This window comes from Amblyomma mixtum, chromosome 3, assembly GCF_055824585.1.
Source record: "Amblyomma mixtum isolate Tamu chromosome 3, ASM5582458v1, whole genome shotgun sequence".
Lineage (NCBI taxonomy): Eukaryota > Metazoa > Arthropoda > Arachnida > Ixodida > Ixodidae > Amblyomma > Amblyomma mixtum.
In genome coordinates this window covers 80,531,078-80,542,040 of record NC_143014.1, presented here as the reverse complement: position 1 = coordinate 80,542,040, position 10,963 = coordinate 80,531,078, and the positions used below count along the sequence as shown (strand labels likewise).

At 45.8% G+C, this 10,963-nt stretch overlaps 2 protein-coding genes across 6 annotated transcripts in view; one reads left to right on the top strand and one right to left on the bottom strand.

Moving 5' to 3' along the window:
• The window catches only part of LOC149350758 (uncharacterized), a 111,400-nt gene that overhangs the window by 14,020 nt on the left and 86,417 nt on the right, over window positions 1-10,963 (top strand). The gene's annotated exons all lie outside the window — the stretch shown is intronic.
• LOC149350760 (tubulin beta chain) lies at window positions 3,023-9,356 on the bottom strand. Of its 2 annotated transcripts, none has more exons than XM_089579898.1 (7): window positions 9,203-9,356; window positions 7,911-8,019; window positions 6,770-6,880; window positions 5,265-5,509; window positions 4,921-5,120; window positions 3,423-3,859; window positions 3,023-3,283 (listed from the first exon to the last, which is right to left on the bottom strand). In XM_089579898.1, the coding sequence occupies exons 1-7, from the start codon at window positions 9,257-9,259 to the stop codon at window positions 3,102-3,104; spliced, it is 1,341 nt and encodes a 446-aa protein (XP_089436024.1). In that variant the 5' UTR covers window positions 9,260-9,356; the 3' UTR covers window positions 3,023-3,101. The 2 variants fall into 2 exon arrangements, with proteins under 2 accessions (XP_089436024.1, XP_089436025.1); XM_089579899.1 differs by having other exon boundaries at window positions 6,770-6,877.

Below are 10,963 nucleotides of genomic sequence, written 5' to 3'. Positions count from 1 at the left end.
AATGGAGTGGAGGTCAATGGCTCGCCGTCAAGAGGGAAGACCTTGGGGGACAGGCCTCAAAGCCACCGGCTGGCATGATGGACAAGGGTGGTCACAAGCGGTGGGCACATCGAGTCATCCGCAGGATAAGGGAGCATCGGCTGCATCTCCAGCAGTGTCACGACCTGAGGAGCTGTGCAGGTAGGCTTCGGGGAGAACCCAAGACTGAGAGCCCTTTTTTAATTACAGAGCCAGGTCCCAGAGCCAGCGCGTCTCGAGAGCTAACCGCCGCTTCGTCGTCGTTTTCAACTCTGTGCGGAGGCCACGCGGCGCGTTCCCTCCCTCCCCCGGAGCTTTGACAACATACCCTGCACTGTAAAGGGCTGTTTTATGTCGTCATCTATTCAGCTCACTACATGCATAGTGCCATACATGTTCAATTATCCTCTTACTGCTGGGTCATTTTATTTGTTTTCATTTAACATATTTACTCTCATAGCATGTTTCACATTTTTGGGGGGTTTCTCCCGTTAAGACGAACAAATTTTTGTTTTCAAGTTTGTCTTAAAGGGAGTCTATGCTGTTTTATTATTACTACTATTCAAGACTACTTGTAGTTCATTGATGAAACAGTCTCCTGCCTGAAATCCGTTGCCTCTTCCAAATGTAGCTACATCTTTTGAAATAGTCAAAAGGAGATATATCTGAGCTGTAAGGTGTTGGCATGCATGGCTGATGCCTAGTTGTGCCTAACAAACCTATAGTGCAAGCGGGCTTGATGGCAGGAAGGCGCTGTCATGAAGAAGCAGCAAGTGGACAGATTTCTACATCTTAGGTCATTTCCTTTTTGTAGCAGTCCTGAAGCAGTGATCAAAGAATTGCAACACGGTTGTACTCTTCCAGCATCTACCCTATGGAATGATGTGGAGGGCAGCACAGAAATTTTTTAAAATGAAATTGGCAGTTCATTTGATACTACAGCTCTACCTTGTTCTACAAGAAACCTGCATGCGAACAATGTGGTGAAGTGGTCGCCATGAACTGCATTTTATATTTATGTAGAAAACTCAAGAAGCTAGAGAATAAAAGACAATATGCAATTTCACAATGAACGCATCCCTTTCCACCCAAGCTTGCCTCTAGAATACTATTCTCTTGTCAAGATTTCTTACACTTTTAGTTTCCTAAAAGAAGTGAAAATCCTGAACAGATTATAATGTCTGAAAAAAAATTGCCAGTGGCTTAGCTCTGGTTAAGCCTGGATATACAAGCGAAAAGCTGCAGTTATGCTTTGTTTGACTTTGTTATGCTTTGTTATATAGCCCTCCTTCCGCATGCGTAGTAACTGTGGTAAACACACGGCTGCAACAAAAGGTCAAACGGTGGCGAGGAGGCAAGCGCGCAGTAGTAGTGGCGGTGAGGAGGCGGCGCACATGCGCAGTAGCGCGCGGCTGCGCCGAAAGGTCAGGCAGCGGTTGCGGCCGCTTCGACCACCTGCGCCTCTTCTGTGACGTCACTCGGATCTGCGCTTGCGCAGCTGTGGCTAATTCTGATCACGGAGCATACGCCAGACCCGGTGTTGACTAGCCTAGTGAAGCTTTTCGCTTCAAAACTTTTTTTACCTACTAAGCAAACATATTAAACCTTGCATTTCGTGCTCAATACCCTTATTGGCTTATCCCTTTGTAGGACAGTGCTACCCATATACCACTTTCTTGCTTTGCTTTTCATGCACGCAGACAAACAACGGTACACCCATCAAACAATTTTTTTTTTGTTTTCTGCCTTCTATCGAGTTCTTAAACAAACATTACAGAGTTTCTATTTTTTGCTAACAGGTGTCGTAGATGTGCCATGCGTAGATTTTGACTCTTGCACAGCGCATGAAAGTGAAGCAAACAATAGTAAGCCTTGTAACGCGAAGCATAGGGGTTCACAACAGCAATAGAAGCCTAAAAAAAGGAAATCTGTGCTAGCTTTGAATGGTCATCTCCTAGGAGATTGCCATGAATGGTAATCTCCTAGACTTCGTATTGCTTCTTGCCACATTTTTGTCCTCCAACTCTGAGACTTCGAGAAGCAAGAATGACTTTGGCAGACCGATACATGGCTGGTAGGGCGGATCACCCTTACTCCATCCGTGCCTAAAATGTAGTTCACACCGAGTGAGAACTACAGCCAGAGGGTCGGAGTACGGAACTTCAACCGTAATTTCCTGTGCTACCACTTCGTTTTATACCGCTCTGTTTTTGTCCTAACACTCAAGAGGTTTCGAGAAGGACAAATGATATGCGACGGAGTAATATGGTTTCACGGGCGCACTATTTCTGCAGCGTTGCTGCTATGTATGAAATAGAGTATAGGCACGTCCATACTAGCCACAGCTGCCACAATAGAGTTTATCTCCAATGTACATTTCCCCACTATACGCTCTGCTGCCCCCTTCCCCTAGGAATTTTCTTCCTGTTGGAATCTGCTCCACTGTTACCTGTTCCACATTGCATGTCCCATTAAAGTTCATCTCATCAACCTTCTCTCCCCCACAATACAATATCTGCACTGACCCAACTTCCCTGAATCTAAGAACAGAAACAGCCACAACTGAGCAAGCGAAAAAAATATGCAGAGCCGATGATAGCCTTTGAGGGTTTGGTAAAGCCACAGCTGCACACAACACAGTTGAAATGGTCAACGACAGTGATATGGTGTCAGTATATGGTCCCACATAATTTCAGAAAAAAACATGCCACCAGATTGAGCATTAATATGCTTTCATTGAAGGCCTGCGAGAAGGAATTGCAGATGGATAAAACAAGCATAAAGCATCAAATGCCATTCAGAGGAGGCTCCCCCTCCCAATATCAATGGCATTAGTTGGAAGGCCTCCTTTTAGGGCCATTTGCCACTTTGTTTTTTTAACTCCAACTCGATCCCTATCTACAGTTCTGGGAAACGGTGGGAAGGCTGAAGGGGTACACTAAAAGACAGAACTGGCTGCTTTGAAGCATATATATACATGCAGTAGGAGAAATTAAGGACAGGATTAAATATATAAACTTTATTTAAAAGCAAACAAAAAAAAATGCCAATGCCTGCATAAAGTAATAGAGCAAAAAAAAAAATTAAGCCTCTGCTTGGGCCTCCTCTTCATCTTCAAACTCCCCCTCTTCGTCAGCCGTGGCCTCCTGGTACTGCTGGTACTCGGACACCAGGTCGTTCATGTTGGACTCGGCTTCTGTGAACTCCATTTCATCCATGCCTTCCCCAGTGTACCAGTGCAGGAAAGCCTTGCGACGGAACATGGCTGCACAAGTATAGAGTAAAATGGTCACAGGTAAATCAGCCACATAACCAATACATTGAACCAGAAAATGACATAAATGGGCAGTTTAATGACAGCATGCACATAAAAGGAGTAGTTTCAGAACAAGCAGGATACTGACCAGTGAACTGTTCAGAGATGCGCTTGAAAAGCTCCTGAATGGCAGTGCTGTTTCCAATGAAAGTAGCAGACATCTTGAGACCACGAGGAGGGATGTCGCAGACAGCGGTCTTTACGTTGTTCGGGATCCATTCCACGAAGTAGCTAGAGTTCTTGTTTTGGACGTTAAGCATCTGCTCATCAACCTCACGCATACTCATGCGACCTCTGAACACAGCTGCAACTGTCAGGTAACGTCCGTGGCGAGGGTCGCAAGCAGCCATCATGTTCTTCGCATCAAACATTTGCTGCGTCAGCTCTGGTACCGTGAGGGCCCTGTACTGCTGGCTGCCTCGGGATGTGAGTGGGGCAAAGCCTGGCATGAAGAAATGCAAGCGCGGGAAGGGCACCATGTTGACTGCCAGTTTGCGAAGGTCAGCGTTGAGCTGTCCAGGGAACCTGGGAGGGAAGTGAAGATCCTTGATAAGTGCCGATGCAAATTAGCAAGAAGGCAAATTTGCTTCCATTGGTTGACATTGCCATGTGGCACTGCAAGGCCAAAGGACCAACAGGGGTAAAACTATCACAAACAACCACCTGAAGTGTATTGTACACATCAGGGTCAATTGCATGAAGCCGAACTTTTATGAATACTGAATTGGAAAATAGTTTCAGTACTTGCAGGAAAACAACTGAAGTTTGGTACTGGTACTACTGGTGGACATACTTCTCAGAGCATGCAAAAAAAAAGGGGGGGGGGGGGGGGGGGGCTTCTCTGGCCCTTCTGAATGCAATGAAGCCTTTAAAGGAAACTCACGACGAAAAGAACATTAGTTCTTGCTGTGCACATGGATGCAGTTTTAAGTCCTTGACATGTACGCTACTCAGGACTAATCAAAGGACATAATACAGGGAAACCTGTTTTCAAGTTCATCTGCTCCTGTTTAATGAAAGTGCCGATGCGATGCAGGGTGAGACAGCATTGCAAAAGCACACACACACTACATCAGAAAGTGCCCATTCTTAAGTCAACATGGCACCTGTATAGCTTGCTTACTGGTCACAAGGTAAATGTGGAAGTTGGCGACAACAGAAAATGCGAAGATATTACACCAAGAGGAAGCCCTCCCCACTCTCACCGCCATAAACCTCACTGTAGCATCCGTGCTTCCTAATGCTACTAAAATAACTTTGAGTTCCTGCCTTTACTCTGTCAATGTGTGCCCTAAAAATTTATAGGTGAGCTCCGAAAGGTGTTGACAACAAATGGTGACTATTTGCATAAGAGCACAAGGAAAAAAGCTGCGATTGGCACACGTCCAAGGATATACAGAGCTTCCACATATATAGCCTACGAGGAGCACTGTGGCAGAGGACTAAAGAGAAGTTCCAACTACACTAGACTCTGAAGTCACAGGAGTGCTCTCTCTGTCATCCTTATCAAAAGAGTGGAGTACTGTGCACAACTGTGTCAACTGCAACTGAACTTTTTGGGCAACTGTTACCTACTGAACTCTCACCTGAGGCAAGTGGTGACACCAGACATCGTTGCAGAGACTAAGTGGTTGAGATCTCCATAGGTGGGAGTGGTGAGCTTAAGGGTTCGGAAGCAGATGTCGTAAAGTGCCTCATTGTCAATGCAATAGGTCTCGTCTGTGTTTTCGACCAGCTGGTGCACGGAAAGGGTGGCATTGTAGGGCTCAACGACTGTGTCCGAAACCTGGTGGAAAGTGAAAGAGACCATGAGAACCAGATGCACACAGACAGCAATAAAAATAATGAGAAATCAAAAGGAAGACACCTTAAAGAGAGGCCAAAGTATGGAAGACATGGTACAAACAGTAGGAATGATGTTGGTACAAACCTTTGGGGAGGGGACAACGCTGAAGGTGTTCATGATCCGATCGGGATATTCTTCACGAATCTTCGAGATGAGGAGTGTGCCCATGCCAGATCCAGTGCCACCACCGAGGGAGTGGGTAAGTTGAAAACCTTGCAAGCAATCGCACCCCTCAGCTTCTTTGCGGACGACATCAAGCACCGAGTCCACCAGCTCCGCACCCTCTGTGTAGTGGCCCTTGGCCCAGTTGTTGCCAGCACCACTCTGGCCTGAACAGGCAGACAAGGAGAAGGGTATACTGTGAACGGAAACATTCAACACAGAAGGATACTGCTGGCAGCAGGCGCAGAAGTACCTGCGAAGGGCCAATTGATGTGAAGGCAAGAGTGAGCAGCAACTAAAAAGGAACATGCCCGAACGTAACTGTTAAGCAGAGTCTTGTGTAAATGATTTAGCCAATGAATGGCATGGTATATGGGGTTTAGCATCCCAAAGCTGCACTGACATCGCACAGCACACAGGAGTTTCTGCATTTTGCCTGCGCCAAAAGGCAGCGGCCATGATTCGATCCTGTGTCCTAGGGCTCAGCAGCTGGAACACCATAGCCATGAAGCCACTGCAGCAGGTAATACAGGTTGCAAAATAAACTAGGGGAAAAAGAAAGACAATTTTTGCAGACTTGTTAAGCCAGCAACAAAGGTTAAACACAAGTGAAAGGGTAAGCTAAATTCCAGAAGGGGACTTCACCCTCCTCCAGGGGAAAAGCAAAAGCTACAGCTGTAGTCCTATCTTGCAAGACCACGTACAGACAGGTTTCATAGAATTAGGCAACCTGGATCACTTGACTGCACAGTTGGGATGCCCATTCCCTTGTCCCGCCAAGTTCATATTCCAATTCACCGGCAAGTGGCCACTGAAGCTTTGGATCATGACAGACAATAATGCCATCACCATCTGCCCTGGAGGATTGCCCATTAACAGCATTCACTAAAATCCAAAGGTAACAGATGTACATGCAACAACAGCTTGTGTATCGCAAGCCTAAGTGGATCAATGACCTTAGACAGTAGTCTTATAAGGCCACTTTCCATTAGAACAGTCATATGGGACATCTTGCAGCAGCTAGCCAGACAGAGAGAAGATGGGTCTCTACTGTAGGCATTGAAATATCGAAAAGCACTTCAAGGCATAGCATAAAAATTTGATCTGGTTTATGGGGTTTAACGTGCAAAGCGGCTAGGGGTATGAGGGACGCCATAGTGAAGGGCTCTGGAAATTTTGAACATCCAAGGTTCTTTAACGTGCACTGACATCGCACAGTACATGGGCCTCTAGAATTTCGCCTCCATCGAAATTCGGCTGCCTCGGCCGGGATCACACCCGCGTTTTTCGGGTCAGCAGCCGAGCGCCATAACCATTGAGCCACAAATCGCCTGCATAAAAATGTTATCTTCCCGCAAGCTGTTTCAGAATTAAGTGCACAGTGAAGGAATAGATGCCGACTGCAACAGTAGTGAGCAGCTGCTTACCAAAGACAAAGTTGTCTGGACGGAAGAGCTGTCCGAAGGGTCCAGACCGCACAGAGTCCATGGTTCCCGGCTCCAGATCAACCAGAATGGCCCGAGGCACGTATTTACCTCCTCAAGCAAAAAGAAAATCGCACTCAATGGTAGAAGAGAGGCTGGGTGTTTGAAATTACATCATGCAGTGAACACATAGTTGTCAGAACAATGAGACAAAAGGCAGCAACTAAGCAAGGAAAGGAAGAACAATGCAACAAATAACAACAAGCAAATAGAATACTGACAGACAAACAGTAGTTCCAAGAAGGATTGAATTTGACAGGCAGTGAGTGCTAATTGTGAACAATGCCGCAAAGCAGGAGAACAGCAACGCATGTTCACTGTGTTCAAGCCACTTGCTGCCACTGGAACCATTGATGTTTGGTGGCAGTTATATATGGAACACAATGATGGTTGTTTTCGACATGTGGAAGGCATCTATAAAGTTGCACAAAAGGCAACAGAGGCAATGTGACAATGGCAGTCAGCTCGCATTTGTCAATTCCTCTTTGAGCACAGTAAATGTACCATGTACCAGCTTTAGTCTCCACTGTTTAAGCTTGTAACTGCAAGGTTGCTGCAAAATAGCAACTCCTTGTATTACAGCCAAAGCTTCAATCCATCCATGTAATGCTACTGTAAAAAGGTCAATTAAGTTTTGGTGAGAAGTCAGGTGCATCTTTATAACTTCATATGCCAATTACAAGAGATTCTGAACCAAAGAGCTGTATATTTGCATTTATACAAGAATTGGAAAGAATACTAAATATGACACTGAGTATATATAGCTAAACGTCAAAGAAAAGTACAAAGCCATTCAGAAACACTAAAGGGCGATACAAGACAAGTCAGCGTTAATTTGTTAGCCCGTCCTATAGTGGCCATCGTGGAATGAAATACAGCGAGCAGAACTGCAACAGCAGGAACTGAAGGCCACAACACCAGTTCCACTGCGAGTATGGCAAAAAGCATGTCCGAACCATGCATGAGCGCACCGCTTAAACTGTTCCGCTACAGGTCAGACGTCATTTTAACAGAGCAAAACAGCAGCAGGGCGCGCCCGATGCAATGACTAAAATTATTGACCGAAATAAAGATTGGCAAGTACCTGATGCTTCATTGTAGTAAACATTGATACGCTCTAACTGGAGATCAGAGTCGCCGTGGTACGTGCCAGTCGGGTCAATACCATGTTCATCTGAGATCACCTCCCAGAACTGCAAACAGGAAAATTCTAATTTGCATGATGCCAATCCAAACAGCGATGACTGCTGCAGCACATATTCTTTGTAATGATGCGCAAGACGTTACTGTACATGGATCACCACGTGGTATTTGCGTACGGCCGTTAAACAATTTATAACTGAATTTGTTATCTCATGCTGTAGATATTTCAAACAGCTAAATGACAGCTGCAAAGTCTAAGGTCAGTATGGGTGACGTTAGGCATAAAAAAAAATTGCAACACAATCGCTGCTTCTACATCAGTCGTCATTCTAGCTCTTCAGGCAGGCCGTTTTCAGCGCTGCAGTGAGCAGCAACTATAGTGCAGTTTCATGCCTCGTTCGGCTGTTGAAACCGAAACAGCGTGAGAGAAGAAATGCAATTGTAAATTATATAGCGGTTATGGCTGCGAATACCACACATTTGTTCTAAGTAGAGCAATATCTTGCTAATTATAACAAAAAAAGAAAGACTCGGAACCAAAACTTCTCTACACTTCTTCAAAATTCGCGCGAAACACGCTGTGGCGCGTCACTGGATTTCAAACGACGCTGCATGGCTGCTACCGGTCCCCATTGACAACGGGCATTCTAGTGCTCTCTGATCTAACCGGTGACGCATTACGGAGCTCGCCACTCGCAGATACGTTAATGGCCAATAGCACATTAGCCTTTCAAATCCCTTCACCACATAACGAATCAAAAACTGGCGCAATACGCTCCCCAACCTCCCTCATCACTCCTAGGTGGTCGACGGGCATCAGACGGTTGCAGTGTTCGCGATATGCTGCACCCCGCCTCCAAAGCAGAATGCCGCAGTAAAGTAACGATTTGCACAAGATGAGGCAGCAGACGCAATGAAAAAGAGATATAACGCATAGCGCAAGCAGCCGGTAAAACGTTTACACAAGAACGAAAGCAGCGATCAAGAGATTTGAAAATGTGCGCTCGGTACAATATCCCCATCCACACAAACACACGCACAGCAGCGTGATTACGAGACTGCTGCCAAACAGCTCAATACTTACGCCGATATCCTGCAACGAAATTTTCGAAAACGGTGCCGACAACCAGAATCTGAACGCATAACATACCAGAACGGACACTGGTGCGGTCAGGAAGAGAACAGCACGCGCTTGAGCCACGAAATAATCCACGTCAGTAAGCAGTGACTTACCTTTGCGCCGATTTGGTTTCCGCACTGTCCCGCCTGAATGTGCACTATCTCACGCATCTTGAGATTCAATTGGTTCACCGGGCTCGACCTGTCAAAATTCTGACTGCCGGGCTCGGGGTAGGGGCGAGGGCATTTATAGCCGTGGGGCGCAGCACCACTTCTTGCTCATCTGTGTTCGTACGCGTAGGCGTGGCAGTTTGATAGCTTATAAAAAAGCGCGGGAGCAATAATTTTTTTAGTAAAATACACTAGCGAACTTGGTTATCAGATCTTAAGCTCACGTAGCGAATGAAGCGTAAAATACCTTCCTAATGCAATAGGAACTATTTCTTGTTTCAAAACGTATCCTGACGGACGGGGTTCTCCCGGTAGCAGCAGGGGCGAACGGTGTAGTCGCCGCATGCGCGCCTCTGGCTGGTTGACTCTGTTTTCGCGTTGCCACCGTTTAATATTATTCGCGCTAGAACGGAATTTTTTTAGGCGTAAAATCTGCCCATTTTGTTTTCATTGTCGTTGCACATTATAGACTCACGAGGCTACGTGGGCAACCCGAAGTATGTTCTATGCCATAATTTCCCCGTATTGCCAGATTTTTTTTTGCTCACTATAAGTGTATTTTCTTTTTGATACACTATTTAAGGAGTGCGCTGCTTGACAGTGTTCCATGAAATGCTTCACTAACGTAACCTGGGTGGGTAAAACTTGCACGGCAGTTGGATATTCAGTGACGCCCAGAATGATTTAAACATCCGAAATGTTCCACCAGATTTGTCTCGGTGTCTTTGACAACAACGAGATGGGAGAGCTTGGCAGCTGTCGTTGTTGTTGTTGGCCTTACAAAAATATATGTCCCTCGGGAGGGGAGCCTGCGAACTTCAACGTCTTTCACTTCGAGCGCCGCAAGCGACAACGTCTTTGAGCCTGAGCGCCGCCTGGCTATATGCACGTCTTTTTGCCCTCCGAGAACTTAAAACGATGGGACATTGAAATAATTAATTGATGCGGTTTATAGATACGGCATTTCAATCTGCATGGACGGAACCAACCATTGTTGTCGGCCACGCCGCAACAGTTTTCAGGTACCTGTTCTAAGCGTAGGTTGCGCGGTTACTCCTCTAGAACATTCCTTTGGTTTGCTACTTCCAGAAATTGTGAATTGATGCTTTCAACAAAGCTACAGCACATGTTCCAGTTTTTAGGTTTTGCTATCCTAGTGAACATATATCAGTGGTTCGCATAAAATGAGAGTCGATGTTGCGTTCCAGTTGTTCTATGCCATAATTTCCCCCTATTGCCAATTTTCTTTTTTGCTCACTATAAGTGTATTTTCTGTTTGATACACTATTTAAGGAGTGCGCGGCCTGATAGTATACCAGGGAATGCTTCACTAACGTAACCTGGGTGGGTAAAACTTGCACGGCAGTTGGATGTTCAGTGACGCCCAGAACGATTTAAACTTCCGAAATGTTCCACCAGATTTGTCGCGTTGTCGGTGCAACAAAGAGATGGGACAGCTTGGCAGCTGTTGTTGTTGTTCGCCTCACAAATTATATGTCGTTGTTGTTGTGGTTGTTGTCGTAGCAAAAGATATGTCCCTCAGGAGGCGAGCCTGTAAACTTCAACGTCTTTCACGTCTGTGAGCCTGAGCGCCGCCTGGCTATATGCACGTCTTTTTGCCCTCCGAGAACTTAAAACGATGGGACATTGATATAATTAATCGATGCGGTTTATAGATACGGCATTTCAATCTGCATGATGGAC

What these genes read in the sequence shown, in the direction of transcription:
- LOC149350760 (XM_089579898.1), bottom strand. Translation starts at nt 9,259, where the DNA reads ATGCGTGAGATAGTGCACATTCAGGCGGGACAGTGCGGAAACCAAATC. An exon ending in GAAACCAAATCGGCGCAAAG is followed by an intron (nt 8,020 to 9,202) that starts GTAAGTCACTGC and finishes TCCTGTTTGCAG; the next exon opens with TTCTGGGAGGTGATCTCAGA. An exon ending in GCGTTGTCCCCTCCCCAAAG is followed by an intron (nt 5,121 to 5,264) that starts GTTTGTACCAAC and finishes ACTTTCCACCAG; the next exon opens with GTTTCGGACACAGTCGTTGA.